The 19,938-nt window shown below is 38.2% G+C and overlaps 1 protein-coding gene and 1 pseudogene across 16 annotated transcripts in view; one reads left to right on the top strand and one right to left on the bottom strand.

The window, feature by feature from the left end:
- NCOR1 (nuclear receptor corepressor 1) overlaps nt 1-19,938 on the top strand; it is a 159,644-nt gene that overhangs the window by 37,563 nt on the left and 102,143 nt on the right. For all 16 annotated transcript variants that reach the window (XM_042917444.1, XM_042917443.1, XM_042917445.1 and 13 more), the window contains exons 4-5: nt 5,629-5,821; nt 10,932-11,114. In XM_042917444.1, coding sequence (XP_042773378.1) covers nt 5,629-5,821; nt 10,932-11,114 — 376 coding nt within the window. The remainder of the gene's footprint in view (nt 1-5,628; nt 5,822-10,931; nt 11,115-19,938) is intronic.
- LOC122206079 lies at nt 14,044-14,857 on the bottom strand (annotated as a pseudogene).

A 19,938-nucleotide genomic window follows, 5' to 3' on the forward strand; every position in this document is an offset into this window, starting at 1 on the left:
TCGGTGCTTGTGATCCAAGGGAGGGTGGAAAGTGAGAGGGCAGCTGTTCAAAGGTGAACCCAGAGGGTCCCCAACAGGTAAAGATACTATGAGGCGGAAGCCTCTGAAGGAGAGAGAGGAAGGAAAAGGACTCAAACAGTGGTCTTCAAACCTGTTGCTTGCATATTTCTTAAAAGAACTTTGAAAAGCTATATTGTACATTTTTAAGTTGACATTTAGAAGTTTCCTAAGTTTTAAAAGATGGATATGATTTGCCATATTGAAAGTATTGACATTTTAAGGCAAAACTGCTGCAATACAGTTTTAAAATTATCTGACGGAATCTAAATACCATAGTGATTTGGTACCATCATCCGCTTAAAATGACACTATGTATGAACAAACTCGTCTTTAACAAAACTTCTCTTTCTGTTCCTTATTTTCTCGGAGCTCATGTGTTCATTCTTCTGTTTTCACAAAATTTATCCTCACGTGAGTCGCTTTGGTTATTCCGAGTCCTTTATCGATCAACCCATCTTACTTCTATTTAACAACAAAAATATGGGAAAACGTCTGTTTCTAAAAGATGCTCTATTTTAAGAAACTTCTTTTTTTTCTTCTTTTATTCTCAAGTTCGTTAACATACAGTGTAGTCTTGGCTTCAGGAGTAGAACCCAGTGATTCATCTCTTACATAAGATGCCCAGTGCTCATCCTGAAAAGTGCCCTCCTTAATGCCCACCATCCATCTAACCCATCCCCCCCACCCACCTCCCTCATTCTCTGTATTTAAGGGTCTCTTATGGTTTGCTTCCCTCTGTGTTTTTATCTTATTTTTGCTTCCCTTCCCCTATGTTCATCTGTTAAGTTTCTCAAATTCCACATATGAGTGAAATCATGTGATATCTGTCTTTCTCTGACTTATTTTGTTTAGAATAATACCCTCCAGTTCCATCCACGTTGCTGCAGATAGCAAGATTTCATTGTTTTGTTTTGTTTTTATCACCAGGTAGTATTCCATTGTGTACATAAACCACATCTTCTTCATCCGTTCATCAGTTGATGGCCATTGGGTTTTTTTCCATAATTTGCTATTGTTGAGAGTGCTGCTATAAACATTGGGGTGCATGCGCCCCTTTGAGTCAGCATTTTTATACCCTTTGGATAAATACCTTGTAGTGTAATTGCTGGGTCTTAGGGTAGTTCTATTTTTAACTTTTTGAGGAACCTCCACACTGTTTTCCAGAGTGGCTGCACCAGTTTGCATTTCCACCAGCAGTGCAAGAGGGTTCCTCTTTCTCCGTATCCTTGCCAACATCTGTTAAAAAAAACTTCTGGATGGAAATATTATAAGATTGATCAAAGCAGCAATCATTTACGAAAATGAGAAACAAATTGGTCAAATATAAGTAAAATTTCATGGAAATGCATCCATGCATTAATGAGATAGATGATGGCTGTTTTCAAAGTATCACTTATTGATAGAATGAAGGCAGCCATGTACTCTGTTCTTATTTTTTATTCTGATGAAGGTGCCAAGAAACCTTATTCATAAAAGTAGTTTGTTATGAGGTATATGCCTTAAATCACTTCTTTATCTAAGATGAAAATGTTAGTTAATGCCTTAAGTTCTTCAATTTTGTTGAAGGCAGAAATTTGGGAACTGCTGGCTTGTCAAAGGAGCTCTGGAGGCATTTATACTTTGGGGGACAGTGCTCCAGTATAAGGTCCAGGAAGGGTGAGCCTTAAGCTTTTTGTGTGTGCAAAATGGCAATTGTGAGAGAGAAGCAGAAAAGAACTACAGGTTTGTTTTCCAGCAGGTCAGTTTAAGTAAAGACTGTGTAAGGAAGCTCAGCATCGTCGGAGGTGGGCTATTTTAAACCGATCTGTGCTCGGATCCCCTGTGGAAAACAGACTCTGACAACCAGGGCCGATCATGTCCTGGAAACCAAGAGGTAGAAGAGTTTCAGGAAGGAAGGAGTAAGTCAAGTATAAAATGTGGCAGATAGGTCAGCGTATGTCTAAAAATACTCTTTTGCTTTCAGTATTAGGAGGTCATTGCTGACTTTAGTGCGTGGTGAGTACTTGTAATAAAATGAAATGATGGGTCAGTTAAGTCCGAGTGCAGTGAGTTGAGTGAATGGGAAAAGAGTGAACTGTTGAAAAAGAGCAAAGGTCACCCTCTCAAGTGGTTCTAAGCTTCAAAAATAAAATTATATGCTAGAATTTCCTAGGCTAGTCTTTATTAATAATGATTCCAAGAATTAACTTGCATGTGACCTTTTTTACTGTGGTAAAATGTATGTAACACAGATTTACCATTTTAACCATTTTTAGATGTTCCAGTTTAGTGGCATTAAGTGCACAACAGGATTTTGTAACCATCACCACTATTTCCAGAACGTTTTCATTGCCCCAAAGAGAAACTCTGTTCCCATTAGGCAATAATCCCCCTTCCTCCTCTGCCCCCAGTCCCCGGTAACCTCTAATGTACCTTCTTTCTCTCTGCATTTGCCTCTTTGAATTACTTCATATAAACGGAGCCACACAGTAATTGTCCTTTTGTATCTGGCTTATTTCACTTAGTGTAACGTTTTAAGGTTTATCCATATTGTAGTGTATGTGTCAGAACTTTATTCCTTTTTGTGGCAGTATAATAGTCCACATAGTGGACTGTATTACCACTATACAGCGCCATATATAAATGTGGATGTAGATACCACATTTTGTTCATCCATTTATCTGTCAACGGACATGGGTTGTTTCCACTTTTTGACAGTTGTGAGTAATGCCGCTTGAACGTTGGTGTACAAGTATCTGAGTCCGTTTTCAATACCTTGGTGTCTGAGTCCCTGTTTTCAGTACTTAGGGATATATACCTTATATACCTAGGTGGAATTGCTGTGTCATATGTCATATGTCTATATTTAGCTTTTCGAAGAACTGCAAAAGTTTCCCACGGTGGCTGTACAGTTTTACATTCCCACGCAGTAGTGTGCAAGGTTCTAATTTTTCTGCATCTTTGTAAACACTTGTTCTTTTTTTTTTCTTTTTTTTCCAAACAAGTCTAGCCAAACAGTACCTCAGTTTGGTTTTGATTTGTGTTCCCATAATAACGAATGATGTTGAGCATCTTTTCATGTGTGCGTTGGTCATTTGTATGTCTTTGGAGAAATGTCTGTTCACATCATTTGCCTCTTTCTTTCTTTCTTTCTTTCTTTCTTTCTTTCTTTCTTTCTTTCTTTCTCCTCTTCCTCCTCTTCCTCCTCTTCCTCCTCCTCTTCTTCTTCTTCTTCTTCTTCTTCTTCTTCTTCTTCTTCAGGTTCTCTTTTTTATTGTTCAGTTGTGGGAAGGCCATTAATATTCTGGATATTAAAAGCTTATCAAATACATGGTTTGCAGGTAATTTCTCCCATTTTGTGGGTTTTCTTTTCAGTCTCTTGATAGTTTTGATGAAGCCTAGTTTACCAGTTTTTTTTTTTTTTTTCCTTCTTTCTTTTGTTGCCTGGGCTTTTGGTGTGATATCCAAGAATTCATTGCAAAATCCAACATCGGGAAGACTTCTCCCTATATTTTTTTCCTAGGAGTTTTAGAGTTTTAGGTCTTATCTTTTAAATCTGTAATCTGTTTTGAGTTGATTTTTGTAGGTGGTCTATGATAAGGGTCCAGCCTCTTTCTTTTGCATGTGGGGATCCAGATTCCCCTGCACCATTTGTTGAAGAGATTGTTTCTTCCTCTTTGAATGGTCTTGGCACACTTGTCACCAACCACTGATGTGAGTTAATTTCTGGGCTTTCAGTTCTCTTCCCTTGGTCTGTACGTCTAACCTTAGGGCAGTATCACTCTTGATTACTCTTGATTACTGTAGGTTCATAGTAAGTTTTGAAATTGTGAAGCGTGAGTTCTTCTAACTTTGTATTTCTCTTCCAAAATTGCTTTGGCTCTTTGGGGGGTCCCTTGAGATTCCATATGAATTTTGTGGTGGGTTTTTCTGTTTCTCCAAAACACGCCACTGGCATTTGGATAGAAATTACATTGAATCCATAGATAGCTTTGTGTCGTATTGTCATCTTAACCATATGAAGTCTTTCGGTACATGAGCATGGGCTGTCTTATCTGACTATTTAGATTTTCCTTAGTTTCTTCCGCAATGTTTTGTGGTTTTCACTGTGTAAGTCTTGGGCCTCCTTGGTCAAATTTATCCCTAGCTTTTATTCTTTTGGATGCTACTATAAATGGAATTATTTTCTTAATTTCATTTTCAGACTGTTCATTGCTGATATATAGAAATACAACTGATTTTTGCGTGTTGAATTTGTATCCTGTAGCTTTGCATTATTCATTTATTAACTCTTATTAACTTTTCTTGGTCGATTCTGTCGGTTTTTCTACCTATGGGATCATGTCATCTGAATAGAAATACTTTTGTTTCTTCCTTTCAGATTTGGAGTCCTTTTATTTCTTTTTCTCGCCTAATGCTCTGATGAGAACCCCCAGTCCCATATTGAATACAAGCGGCAAAAGCAGCCGTCCTCATTTTGTTCCTAAGTCTTCCTGCTCCAGTAGTTTTTGTGACGTCATTGCGAATTTTACGAAAGGAATAGGATTTATGTCGTGAGTGAGCATTCAGATTTTTGGAATGTAATAATTTTATAGACCTCAGGGTTTATTTCATCATCTCTTCTAAAAAGGAAAGCCAGTGGTGATCCTTTTCATCGAGAAATATTTTGTGAGATGTTCGTTTAAAGCTTGGCCCACAAAGTAAAGTGTTGCTTCTGTAAATACTTTTATAGGAAAGGGAAAGTGAAATTAATGAACACCCACACGTAGTACTCTGTACAGTACCCCACTGAAAGGAATCAAAGGCAGATTCGTGACTTGCAGGACACTTAGGGACTTGCAGAAACTAGACAGAATACGTATTTCGGAATTTCAAAGCAATGTTACATTTTCACTCAAGACACTTGTCTTAATAATACCTCACAACTCAAGTCACTTATGTTTCCATGTACAACTGCTGGGAGATTTGTTTCCTGCTTGTTTTATTATTGGTTCCTAATGGTAGTCGCTTTTCCGGTTTAGATCATACTAAATTCAGTTATTATGCCATAGGTTTAAAAATTGTATTTTAGGGGTATCCTTCAGCAACTTAAAAGTTTCTGCAAATGGAAATCTTTTGTTATGTCTTTCAGTTCTTTACCACTACCATTCTCACCTCCCCTGAAGGAACTCTTCTATTAGAATTAGAAGCTTAGGGGCGCCTGGGTGACTCAGTTGGTTAAGCGTCCAACTTCAGCTCAGGTCATGATGTCACGATTCTTGAGTTCGAGCTCCGCGTGGGGCCCTGTGCTGACAGCTCATTGCTTGGAGCCTGCTTTGGATTCTGTGTGTCCCTCTGTCTGCTCCTTCCTTCTTATGCTCTTTCTCTCAAAAGTAAATAAACAGTAAAAATAACTTAATGAAAAAAAGAATTGGCAGTTTAATAGCACTTTATATCTATTCTTCTGGGGTGCAGGAAGGGGGGGGCAGGGATTCACTTTAAAAGTAAGCATAATTTTCACATTTCTTTTAAAGTCCAACCAGGGGTGTTAGCAGGAAGTTGTACATCATTTAAAACATTTCAAGTGTTTCTTTTCTTTTTATGTAATAGGCCTCAAGAAAGGAGAACTGGATATGAGCAGTTTCACCCAGGGCCATCCCCAGTGGATCATGATTCACTGGAATCCAAGCGGCCACGTCTGGAACAGGTTTCTGATTCCCATTTCCAGCGTGTCAGTGCTGCGGTCTTACCTTTAGTGCACACGCTGCCAGAAGGGTTGAGGTCTTCTGCAGACGCTAAGAAGGTAAATATTTGTTCTCTTACCCTGTGGAGTTGTCGGTCTGTGATGTTTATTTAGCCATATTCGGGCACAGTGCCCAAAAGAAAGTCCGATTGTGCCAGTCTCTAAAGGTTAGTGCTATGGGAAAGTAAAAATTTTGTTAAACAAAACTGAAAACCACAGCCCGAGTGCTCCGGCCTTTTAAAGTCAGTACTTTTGCCTTTTTGGTAAATGAAAACAATCTGGGGACTGCTGTAAAGAAACATTGCTATTGAATAACTCTCAAGCATTTTTGTACTGGCTTGCTGGGCTATAAAATGTGGTCAGTGGTTCTTAAGACAACCACAGTTTTGTTAAACTTAAATTTAAGAGAATCCCCTTAAAGTCAGTTGCAGTTTATTGACTTGCTCTATAAGAGAAAAGACATTTTAGGTGAGGTTTGTCTGTGCTTATAGGTTTTATAAAGAGAAATAAATTGTTCTTATAATTTATGTAAAAAGTAGTTTCTTTAGAAAACTTGCAATACGGAGGAAAATTATATATAGTTCTATATGTTGGAGAGAAATACATACTTTTAATATATAGCTATAATTTTGTGACATTTTTCAACAAAGTATACTGTGAATTTATGAGAAGGTTCTATTAAGATCAAATCTCTTTTCCTCTTGTCTTATTGTTTCTTGCCTTTTGTGAAATGCATGTGTGTGCGTTATGCCCTTATTTTGTTGTTGAGGTTATTTTTTTTAACTGTGTATTTTGCTTACCATTAAATCTGCAGATTGGGAAGTACCTGGCGCTTAGTAGGTACTGAATAAATATTTGTTTTAGGAAGAATAAACTAATTTTTTGATACTCTTTTAACAGTGTAGTGTTAACCTTTTTGCTATCCCCGTCCCCCTTCCCATTTTGTTGGCAAATATCTCTTCCCTAATGTTTATTTACCTTTGTGGCTAATGGCCCTTTCCACCCTGATATCAGATAAATAAGTACCCACACTTTTTCTTTGAGTTTTTATGCAGGGAAAAGTGATTTAAGAGATAGTGAACGTGTATGCAATTTGTTTTCAAATAGTTCTGCTAAAGGGAAAAAAAAAAGGTAGGTGTGTGGATATGTTTATAGAGAAAGCAAAAATAGTAAAATGTTAACTAGCGAGCATGAAGGATAAATGCATATCCATTGTATTGTTCTTTCAACTTTTATGTACATTTGAAAATTTACAAAATGATAGGATAGGTGGGGAAAGCTCTAGAAATAAGCTCAACTTCTGGGATTTTTGAGGCCTACCTCCTTGTGTGAAATACATGTGTTATAGTCTATGGGTTCATAAGAAATGTTTTGCAGCATGAACAACAAAAGAAAAAATACAAAGAATGAAAGTCTTCTTTTAAGAAGAATTTATTCAAGGATGAATAAATGACTACAAATGTTATTTATAGCTGTAGAATTTTTTAGCAGAAAGGGATCTTCAAGTCTCATTCATTAAAATGTGACATGTTGGTTCACTGTACAACCTATGTCCATTTTATAGTAGACAAAACAGATGTTAGGCAAAATTAAGCAACCTAGGTGGTGCCTCCTGAGTTGGAGTGAAAACCCGTGACCCCTGACCCCTGACCCCTGACCCCTGGTCCTGCTTTTTCCCCCCTAAGCTGTAAACCATGACTTTTTTTTTTTAGAAGTAGGGATTTTGAAAGAATTAGTTTGGGGTTTTTTTTAATGTTGCCAAGCTCAGGTGTATCTTCTATAGAAGAATTAGACAAGCTTGAAGGAGAAAGTTACTTTACAGCCTCACCAGTTAGAAATTGTTGTTAACTTTGCCGATAGTTGGGTGGGTATTTTAATACGCTCACTTTGTACATTGTTTATAACTTTATTTTCGCTTAAGTGCTTCATGAGCTTCTTTTCGGGTCAGTAAGTTTGCAACTGTATTTTTAGTGGTTACTTAGTATTTCATATATGGATATAAAGTGATGTGTCACACATGTAGGTTATCTGTTGGTTCATTAGAGCAATGACATGGTCTTTAGGCTGATTTTTTTGGTGTTCATTCTTATTTATTTCCTTAAGGTAAATTCCTGTTAGTATAATCAATTTCTGATCAGAGTTGGCATATTTTTCAGCCTTTTGTATTTCCAGATTGTCCCGCCAAAGAGTAGGACTGATTCTTATTCTTGACTGCAGAATGTAGGGTGCCCAATTATTGTGCTAATGCCACAGATTTGCTGCTATTTAAAAAAACATTGTTAATCTGATAAAATTTTAACTTGTATTTATTTGCTTCTTACTAAAACTTACATTTTTCATTTGTTTACTGGTTATTCATTTTTCCTATTTTGTAAATTGTTTTTCCTATCTGTTCATTTTTCTGTTGGTCAGTTTTTGATTTTATACTGAGTTGTAGAGTTGACATTTTGGAAATGCTTTTTCTCATTTGCTTTTAAATTTGTTACTGCTATCTTGATAATCAACAGAAGACTGTTTATTTTAATCCATCAGTCTTTGTTTCTTCTTCTTTTTTTTTTTTTTTAATATCTTTTGCTGTTGGCTTTTCTGAGCCCAAGATTGCGTGAATACCTTGTTCTGTTCGCTTGAGGCTCATTGTGATTTGCTAATAAAGCTCATGTAAATGTTTGCTGTCATTTGGCTTTTATTGTGATATAAGATAAAAGGTAGGAATCTAACTTTCTTCCCTCAAAATTGCTATCATTATGTTCCAACACAAGATTAGAAACTCCATGAAAGCGAGTATCCTGTCTGTTTCATTCACCCCTCTGCCTAGTGCCTGCACATAGTAGGCACTTAAGGAATTGTTTTGTTGTTAAATGTTTAACTAGAAGGCAAGTCTGTGGAAGATATTGCTTTGTACTAGTAGTTCTTAGCTCGTGCATCAGATCACCTGAGGAGCGTTTGCAAAGTCTGCAGTTGAAATACCTGTTTTGCTATTTTACATGTTCCGTAACACACATGAACTCATTTGCGTATGGCAGGAGAATGTGTTATATAACGAGGTCTTGGTGGTTCATAAATGATTTTTCTCTGCACGTTAATGTTTCAAAAGCTCTCAGGATCAAGCTGTCCCATAATTAAAAGAAGTAGCCTTCATGATGTCTGAAGACCTTGAGAAGATTCGAAAATTATTGCATTCAAGAACTGCTCTGCTTTTCACTGTTAAGCTAACTAGTGGAGATTCAAGTGTCGAAAAGAAAATGTGAAGATACTATCTCCTATGTTTTTTTCCTGTATTTTTTTGTTTTTAAAGGTTGATAAAGATGGTTATACCCTCACTTGTATTTTTATTTTTTATTTATTTTTTTAGTGTTTATTTATTTTGAGAGAGAGAGAGACAGTGAGCAGGGGAGGGACAGAGAGAGAGAGGGAGAGAGAATCCCAGGCAGGCTCCATGCTAACAGCGTAGAGCCTGATGAGGGGCTCGGACTCACAAACAATGAGATCACGATCTGAGCCAAAATCAAGAGTCGGATGCTTAACCGACGGAGCCACCCAGACGCCCCTCTATTTTTTTTAATTTTGATGAAACATACTGTTTTCTGTTAGAAGCAAAAGACTTCAGGGATTTACATCTTAACAGCAGAAGCATGAACTACAGAGTTTGAATTGAGCAAAGATCGTAGGCTGATGGCAAATGATATTGGAGCTTCAATATATTATTACCTCTGTTAGAATTGTTACTGTTTTGTTAATGCTCTGCATACAAAGTTGTACAGGTCTTAATAGCCACACTTCTATTTTCCCCAGAAGTTTTTTTTTTTTTTTTTTTAAGTTTATTTATTTATTTTGAGAGAGATCGAGCGATAGCAGGGGAGGGGCAGATAGAGTGGAGGACAGAGGATCTGAAACAGGTTGTTTGCTGGCAGCACCAAGCCTGATGCGGGACTCAAACTCACAACCATGATGAGATCATGAGCTAGCTTGAAGTTGGACACTTAACCAACTGAGCCCCGGGTCTTATATTTAGCATATACTATTACAGAATATGAGATTTTTCAGAAATACGCATATTTTAGCCAAAATCTCTGTTCCAAGTTGTTTTGGAGCAACTATCCAAGTATAGTTGTGTGCATTCTTTGTTAGAACTACTCATTTCTCACACTTAGTCATTATATTTAATACTCTGAGGGCTGTATTGTCCTATGAACTATGCTCATTCTAGGCTTCTTACAGCCTGCAGAAAACTAGTGACTTAATCCAGAATTTATCTTTGGGGTGCTTGGGTGGCTCAGTTGGTTAAGCCAACACTTCATCTCAGCTCAGATCTTGATCTCAGGGTAGTGAGTTCAAGCCCCTTGTTGGGCTCCATGCTGGGCACAGAGTCTACTTAAAAAACAAAAATTCATCTGCTTTACAGTATTGCTTATATCTTCACCTTAGACTGGAGATTAATAGCGTGTGTGTGTGTGTGTGTGTGTGTGTGTGTGTGTGTGTGTGTGTTGACAAGGTGGTTGGTTTTGGGTGGAGGGCTTTCATTCTGATTGGAGGTGTAATGGAATGACGTATTTGGCTTAATCGAGGTTATGTGCGCTGTAGCATGGGCAGATTTACCCGCCCTTTATAAAGGCAGGCCTAGGTGATAGCAACAAGAAAAGTGCTAGGTCATTTCTCTGACTTCCGTACCTGATTATTTGCCCTTGGAAAGTCTGAGAAGTTTTTGTTAGGAACTCTTGGCCGTATCATAGCTGTTAAGCTGGGTGGACACACAGCTTTTGCATGGAGTTTATGACCTACAAGTTCAGACCTTTAGAAGAACCATCGTAAGAAAATGGTTAAGAAACGGTATCTTCCTTTTTCATGATTGCCTTACTGTTTCCCCAGATATTCTCTACAGTCTCAGTATTGTGACATTCAAGGCTATTCAGCCTTTTAGCCACCTCATTCTAAATAGCTTTTAGGATATTCAGAATAGTGAATGATATGTGTAGACCGTGATGTATAAACGTCAGTGGAGTGGAGTGTGTGTGTGTGCATGTATGAAAATTGCTCCTGTAGGACACCAGCTAGAGAAATAGCATTTATGATTCTGCTGCGTCTTAAAATAGACTTGTTCAGCTAAGAGAATCTTGATGTTAATATTGGCTATTAGTGAGGAGTAAATTGTTCTTGACTTTCTTCTCTAAAGGATCCAGCATTTGGAGGCAAACATGAAGCTCCATCCTCTCCAATCTCTGGGCAACCTTGTGGAGATGATCAGAATGCTTCACCTTCAAAACTTTCAAAGGAAGAGTTAATACAGAGTATGGATCGTGTAGACAGAGAAATTGCAAAAGTAGAACAGCAGATCCTCAAACTGAAGAAGAAACAAGTAAGTGTTTGATGTTACTGATATTTTATCGATATTCTAAGAACATATGTTTGTCTTTCTAAAGAAGATAATGCCAACTTTTCCATAGTTTTCAACTTTATATGAATGGAATCAAGCCTGTATACTCTTTGACTTGCCTTTTTTTTTTTCTTTTTTTTCTTTTTTTTTTTTTTTTTTTTTTTTTGCTTTTACGTTTCCCGAGTTGCATCCATTCATGTCCCCTGCTGTATTGTCTGACCGTGTGATTCCAGATAGCAAAACTTGTTTGTCCATTCTGTTTTGGATCTTATTGGATGGGTTGTTCCTAGATTGTTGCTACTTCAGTGCAGTGGTGCTGTGTTTTTGGTTCACGTGTGAATAGATTTTTGTGGGCACGTGCCCAGGAATGGCATTGCTTGACTCGAGAGTATGCGCTTCTCTGAGTGTGTATTAGATGATACTGAACGTGCGAAAATGGCAGTGCCGTTGGCAACATGGACAGGTTCCAGTTTGTGCAAATGCTTGTCATCACCTGATGAGTTTTTTGCAGTTGGATGTGAAATAGTTCTCCCTGAGGTTTTAATTTGAATGTCCTTGTTTAGGTATGAGAGCTAATTTTCATTTGTTCATGGGTTATTGGTGTTCCTTATGCGGATTGTTATTTTGTCATTTTCTTTTTTTTTTCCTTTTTTTATTTAAAAAAAAATTTTTTTTTAACACTTATTTATTTTTGAGACAGAGAGAGACAGAGCGTGAATGGGGGAGGGGCAGAGAGAGAGGGAGACAGAATCTAAAGCAGGCTCCAGGCTCTGAGCTGTCAGCACAGAGCTGGACGCGGGGCTTGAACTCATGGACCGTGAGATCATGACCTGAGCTGAAGTCGGATGCTTAACCGACTGAGCCACCCAGGCGCCCCTTTGTCATTTTCTTAACTGTAGTATTTCCTAAAGTGTCTTGTCAGTTAATGCCTATGGCAGCTATGTCCTCATTTGTGGGTTGTCATTTTGCTTTTGGGGGAAGGGAGGATGGAGATTTTTGTATGTATGTTTGTTTTTTTTTTTTGATACTGAAATTTAAAAAATTCACATAGCAGAATATTCATCCTTTGAAAGTATACAGTCTGTTGGCTTTTAATGTATTCATAAAGTTGTGCAACTATCACCACTGTATAATTCCAGAGCATTCTTATCGCTTCAAGAAGAAACCACATATCTGGTAGCAGTTACCCTCTGTTTCCCCCTCTCGCTGACCCCTGGCAACCACTAATCTGTTGTCTATATGGATTTTTATCTGGACATTTCGGGTGAATAGAATCCTATAACACGTGTGACATTTTTTGTCTTGCTGCTTTCATTTAGCGTGTTTTCAAGATTCATCCATGTTCTGTCTTGTATCAATACTTCATTCCTTTTTATGGCTGACTAAAAACTCCATTTCGTGGAGATACAATGTATTGTTGATTCATTCATCAGGTGGCGGACATTTGGGCTGTGTTCACATTTTGGCTGTTTTTGGCTACTATGAGTGCTGCTGCTATGACATTCATGTACACGTTTTTGTGTGGACATATATTTTTCTGTTCTCTTGGATATATACCCAGGAGGGAAATTGCTGGGTCCTTTGGTAAATCTGTGTTTACATTTTTGAGGAACTGTGAGAATGTTTTCCGAAGTGGCTGCAGCATTTTACATCCCCACCAGCAGTCTTTGAGGGATGGATACACTTGCTCTATTTCCGTGGTAACACTTTTTTTTTTTTTTTTTTAACATTTATTCATTTTTGAGAGTGAGAGAGACAGAGCATGAGGGAGGGAGGGGCAGAAAGAGAGGGAGACTCAGAATCCGAAGCAGGCTCCAGGCCCTGAGCTGTCAGCACAGAGCCCGACGCGGGGCTTGAACTCACGGACCGCGAAATCATGACCTGAGCTGAAGTCGGATCCCCAACCGACGGAGCCACCCAGGCACCCCTACACTTTTGTTTGTTTGTTTGTTTGTTTATTTATTTATTTATTTATTTATTTTAACGTTTATTTCTTTCTGAGACAGAGAGAGACAGAGCATGAATGGGGGAGGGGCAGAGAGAGAGGGAGACCCAGAATCTGAAACAGGTTCCAGGCTCTGAGCTGTCTGCACAGAGCCCGACGCGGGGCCCGAACCCACGGACCGCGAGATCATGACCTGAGCCGAAGTTGGACGCTCAAGTGACTGAGTCACCCAGGCGTGCCTACACTTTTTTTTTTTAAATAGCCATCCTAGTAAATGTGAAGTGGTATCTCCTTATGGTTTTGATTTTAATTTCCTTAATGATTAATGGCAAATGCCCTTTCATGTGCTTGTTGGCCTTTTTGTGTATTTTCTTTAGAGAAACATCCAGATTCTTTCCCCATTTTTCAGTCGGGTTGCCTTTTTATGGTTGAGTTATAACAGTTCCTTACTCTGGATACGCAGATACGTGATTTGCAGATTATTTTCTCTCATTCTGTGAATTGTCTTTTCACTTTGCTGTTAGTGTCCTTTGGTGTAAAAAAGGTATTCCCCACCCCCCCCTTACTTGACTCATTTAAGTATTTATTGAGCAGCTAGGGAGATAGGAAAGGTGATTAAAACATGGTCAAAGAGCGGAGTCAAATGCACAAGTCCCAGAAAGCAAAGTATAAGGTTCATTGGATCACAGCAGTCAGATGAAAGTGCTTTGGGAAATCAGGAGGGAGATTGCTTCCAGCCTGGAAGGGGGGTGTGGGTGGGTGGCAAACTGGGAACGGGGATTGAAATTAAAATAGAAAACTTTCGTCTAGATTGTTGATTCTCAGTAGAGACTATATTTGTCTCTCTTTTTCCTCTCCCCATCTTTGGGCTTAATTTACCAAGACCATTCAGCAAGCTTTTTCTAGACTTGCTTGCATTTTTGCTTTAATGTCTTCTACAGAAATAGATCCTTTTGCTGTTTTAAGACTTTTTTCCTCCTCCTTTTTTTTTTTTTTTTTAAAGGATTCATGACCTTTTGATCTTGGTGTTAATGATTTTGGGTCTTTTCCATCCTGGTTTGATAGTTTGGGGCCTTTTAGGCTGGAGTATTGAGTATAGGTTTCTTTACTGGAGCTTTTTCCTCAGCCTCCTCATCCTCATCAGCCAGTTTCACTTTTTTTTCTGTGGAAACTTGGCTGTGACGTACAGGGGCAGATCGCTTTCCAGATATGCTTAGGAGTTTCACACTTTCATCCTCCACCCCTCCGAGGTGCTGTCCACATGTGCAGGCCCTGAACTACATTTAGATCACAGGTGGTGGTATTTCAAAGCCCCCAAGGGAAACCATTGGCTGTACAGATGTTTCCAGGTTGCAGTGTTACTTTAATTGAACTGCCTTCCTAATTCATTGCCGCTGCTTCAACCATGGGCAATTAATCTTTTGCATCGGCCCCCAAACTGACCATTCTTAAAGGTAGCTGGTGCTCATTTGCATCATAATCCATTTTAAAGTGATAATCTTTGGCCTTTGTTGGCCTCACAACTGAAAAGATATTTCTGGGGCCTCACGGGGTTCATGTCTCTGTCCACTGAATCTTCTGTGGGGTGGGAATCTTGTGTGGGAGAGGGGGCAGCCAGAGGTAAATGACTCCTGTTCCAGAGAACAGCCGTGTAGGACTGAATCACACCAGGCCAAAAGTTTTTAATTGTGAGGAAGCCCGGTTTATTTTTTCTTTCATTACTTGAGCTTTTGTTGTCCTGTCCAGGAAACTGATGCGTAATGTAAGGTCCCACGAGGATTTATTCCTATACTTTCTTCTGTAAATTTTATTGTTTTAACTCTGATATTTAGGTCTTTGAGCCTAATTGTGTTTTTGCTGAACAGAATTTGTTTATATTTTATATGAGACTACCCTGGGATCATTAAAATAGTTGGCGAGTTGTCTTTTTCAAATCTTCATCGTTTTGCTTTTTACATTATTCTTAGTCCACCAAAAATTGACTTTTTTATGTCTGTCTCAAGGTAGGGGGTCACATCTATTCTGTTATCTATGGATAATTGCAAAGTTCGTCCTTTCCCAACTGCCCTACCATTTTACCTCTATTATAATTCAAGTTTACATCTATATATGTGTTGATTTCTGGGTTTTGAAAATTCTTATTTATTGCCCTCTTCGTGGTATTCATGCAGAAATACAATATATATTCTCCTAACTACTAGAGCTTTATAATAACTCTTTTTTTCCAGTGAGGTAAGCCCTACTTCTAACGGCGTGTTTTAGCTATTTAAATTTTTTACAATCTCATGTAACTTTTAGAATCACACTTTTTGGTTCTCCAAAACATCTTTTTGGAATTTTCATTGGAATCATATGGAATACAGAGATCAATTTGGGAAGGATGAAATCTTTATGACATTGAGTCTTCCAATCCATGAACATGGTGTGTCCATTTATTTAGGATGTCTTTCATGTTTTGTTACTTTCTGTCCATAAACAATTTATATGCCTTGCATTTAATTAAACTCTAGGCACTTTATATTTTTGATGCTCTTATTAATAATATATTTTTTAAATTACATTTTTTGTTGCCTTTGACATTTTTATATAGACCAGAAGTCTTCCTAAATTATCCTTTTATTGCTGATTTCTTATTTGTAGATTCTCCATATCAGTAGTTAACAACAGCAGTAGCAACACAGTTTTGTTTCTCCTTTCCAGTCCTTAAACCTTTTTCTTAATCAAAAAAAAATTTTTTAAGTTTATTTTTGAGAGAGAGAGCAAGAGAGAGCCTGTGTGTGTGTGTGTGTGTGTGTGTGTGTGTGTGCGTGCGCGCAAGCAGAGGAGGGGCAGAGAGAGAGGGGAACAGAGGATCCAAAGTGGGCTGTGCGCTGACTGACAGTAGAGAGCCTGATGGCGGGGCTTGAGCTCACAATCTGTGCCATCATGACCTGAACTGAAGTTGGATGCTTAACCAACTGAGCCACCCGGGTGCCCCTTTCCCTTACTTTTCTATTGCTTTATTGCTCTGGTTAGGACTACAATACAGAGTCGAAAGTGGTTATTCTTGTTCTTTTCTACTTTTAGAAGAATACCTTTACTTTTTGCCACTGATTTTGATGTCAGTGTTTTTAGACATCTTTCATCAGGTTGGGAAATAACTGTTGGATTCTAGTGTGCTAAGAGTTAAACAAAAATAATTTTTTTTAATGTTTGTTTTTGAGAGAGAGAGCATGAGCAGGGGAGGGGCAGAGAGAGAGGGAGACGCAGAACCTGAAGCAGGCTCCAGGCTCTGAGTTGTCAGCACAGAGCCCGACGTGGGGCTCGAACTCATGAACTGTGAGATTATGACCTGAGCTGAAGTCGGACCCTTAACTGACTGAGCCACCCAGGCGCCGCCCTAGTGTGCTAAGAGTTTTAAATGATGAGGGAATGTTGAATTTTATCAGATACTTTTTTTCCTTTAAGTTTGTTTATTTTGAGACAGAGACAGCACGAGCAGGGGAGAGGCAGGAAGAGAGCGAGAGAGAGAATCCCAAAGCAGACTGCACTGTCAGCAGAGCCCGAAACGGGGCCTGAATCCACGAACCATGAGATTGTGACCTGAGCCGAAGTCGGACACTTAACTGACTGAGCCACCTGGGCACCCCTAAAGTTTATTTATTCTTAGGCAGAGAGAATGCCAGTGGGGAGGGGCAGAGAAAGAGGAAGAATCGAAGTAGGCTCTCTGCACTGTCAGCACAGAGCCCGTGTGGGGCTTGAACTCATGAAACCGTGAGATCATGACCTGAGCTGAAAGCAAGAGCTGGACACTTAACCAACTGAGCCATTCAGGTGCCCCCCGGTTCTCAGTTTTTATCCTGTGTATTTTTAGTCTCTTACTTTAGGTTTATAGAAGTTTATATTTGTTATTTTCCTGGTCAGTGAAACCTTTTATTGTAAGGCAGTGACATTCTATCTCTTGTAATGCTTTTTACCGTAAAATTTGTTCTGCCTGGTTTTGACATAATTAGATCAGCATTCTTTTGGTTGATACTAGTTTGTCTTTTTTCTTCCCTTTACTTTCTGTGCTTTAAGGTATAGCTCTTATATATATATATAGCTGGGTTTTGTTTTCTATCTACTCTGACACCCTGTCTTTCCACAGGATAATTTACTTCTTTTAACCTGATTATGATGATTAGTAATATCTCAGTTGTTTTTATTATATACTGTTGTCCTGTCTTTTTTATGGTTTCTTGTTTGTTTTGTTCTAATCCTTATCTTGGATTATTTGTCTTACTCCATTTTCTTCTACCCCTCTAGTTTGTATTTTATACACTATTTTATATTGTTTATAATGGCTCCCCTCAAACTTAGCAGCCTGTTTAACTTGAAGCCTAAAATTAAATTAGTATCTTAATCATACTCGAGAAGCAAGGGGACATAGACCTTCTTGAGTCCTTTCTCTTTTCTCCCAGCTTTTATGATACTTTTGCCATTTTTTTCTAGTTCTTCCTTGTTTTATTTCAAGCACCAAAGACATTATTTTATACAGTCAGTGTTCATTTAGGTTTACCCACTTGTCTGTCATCTTTTTTGCTCATCATTCCTTCTTGCAAGACAGCTCTTCCTTGTGGGGTTGTGTGTTTCTGCTTGAAGAACATCTTGCAGAATTTCCTTTAGTGAGGATCCATTAGTTGGCAGATTTAGTATTTAGTTGTGGAGACCTAAATGTCTTTTATTGATGCCATTTATTGAAAGGTATTTTTATTTGGTACTTGGTTCTTTTGTACCAGCACGCTGTCTTCTGGCTTCCACCGTTAAGACATTGGCCCCTTGGTCTAATTTTTATTCTTTTGTGGATAGTCTGCATCTTTTCTCTGGCTGCCTTTATTTTATTTTATTTAAAAAAAATTTTTTTTTTTAACATTTATTTATTTTTGAGACAGAGAGAGACAGAGCATGAACAGGGGAGGAGCAGACAGAGAGGGAGACACAGAATCCTAAACAGGCTCCAGGCTCCGAGCGGTCAGCACAGAGCCCGACGCGGGGCTCGAACTCACGGACCGCGAGATCATGACCCGAGCCGAAGTCGGACGCTTAACCGACCAAGCCACCCAGGCGCCCCAACTCCGGCTGCCTTTAATATCGTTGTGTGCTGTTGTTTTTATTATGATGTATTAGGAGTGGGTTTTTGCTTGTATTTTATTTATTTATTTATGTTTTGAGAGGGGGGGCGGGTGAGAGAGTGGGCAAGAGAGAGAATGTTAAGCAGGCTCCACACCCAGTGTGGAGCTGTAACACAGGGCTAGATCTCATGACCAACTGTGAGATCATGACTTGAGCCGAAATCAAGAGCCAGATGCTTAACCTACTGTCCAGCTTAAGATTCATTGGACTTCTTGAATGTGTTAGTTTTTAATCCGTTCTGGAAAATTCTGAGCCATGATCTTTTTTTTTTTTTTTAAAACAAAATCCTTTCCTGTGGTTTCTTTGTTCTCTTCTCAAATTTCTGTTAGATACAACATCTTATCACTCTTGTGTTCTATGTCTTTTTATTGTTTTTTTCTTTCCCAGTTGGTTGCTTCTTTGGGCTTCACTGGGGGCAGTTTCTTCACTTCTGTTTTTCAGTTTGCATTTCTCTTTTCAGTTATATCTAATCTGTCAAATATATCTTTAGTTTCACTAATTTTTTTTGTTGTTGTTGTTGGAATTTCTTTTAGGCTAATTTTTAAATCTCATGTAAAAAAGATTACCTTGCTTTAAAACAATGTTAAACAGTCTTCTTTATTGAGTCCTATTAAATTTATAATAATGTGTCTGACAGTTCTTTTAAGTCTTAGTGGGTCTGATTCTGCTGGGTTGGTCTTATCTGGTCTTTTCTTTAGTTTGTTCACTTGTAAAATTGCAGTAATGCAGTTAACAACACCAGCTACCTTATGTGATGGTTGTATGAGTTGTGATTATGAATATATTGTTTAATTTAATGTGGCATATAGTAAATGCTCAATGATGTGTAACCCATTATCATAATTAAAAAATATATTGCATGACCTTTATGAGACGTATAGGAACTACAAATTTTATTGGGAAATGTAAAGAAACATAACATAGATGCATAGAAACACAGTGTTAATAATGTTAATTAATAATGTTAATACCATTAACACACAAAATTGTATATGTTTTATACAATTCAACAAAAATTCAACTAAATATGTTAAATTTGCAAAATTATTATAAACCTCTTGTGTGAAAGAACAAAGTAAGTGAGGAAAAGTTTATATTTTTTGTTTCGTTTGTTTTTAGTCTTCCTGTTACACTGGTTTTGTCCTGGGGCTACTTCAGTACTCAGAACAAAATGGGATTTCTGGAAGTTGGTTTTTTCCTTTCTCCACACCTACTTAACAGGGACCCTCAAAGAAGGCTTCTGAGCAGAGCTAAGAAAGAATGGTTGAGGAACTTAACCCCATAAACATGATCTCACAACTCCAGATATCTGTCTTTTACTTATAAAGATAGCAGCTTGCAAAAGTACTTTGAATTCCAAGGTGGAAGTTGTCCTTGAAGCTTGTCTCTTGGAGGAATTTTATCCTTAGGTTGGGTGTGATCTGACCTAATTGACTAGGAGTCTTGATCTGTCTTCGTAGCACAGTTAAAATTTTCCTCTAGGTTTTAGTAGACATAACCTCTTCACCCAATGTCTTTTCTGTCGTCTTAGCCAGTAAACTTCTATTCACAAGACTAATCCTAGAGCATTTACTAGGTGTCAGGCCCTGGCTTAAGTGCTGAAAAATAAAAAGCAGTGAACCAAGCAAAGTCTCTGCTTGCTTCAGTAATAATTGTAGGTAATATTTATTGACTATTTATAGTTGTCATGTGCTTGATATATATTGAGTT

The sequence above is a fragment of the Panthera leo genome, chromosome E1 (genome assembly GCF_018350215.1).
Source record: "Panthera leo isolate Ple1 chromosome E1, P.leo_Ple1_pat1.1, whole genome shotgun sequence".
Lineage (NCBI taxonomy): Eukaryota > Metazoa > Chordata > Mammalia > Carnivora > Felidae > Panthera > Panthera leo.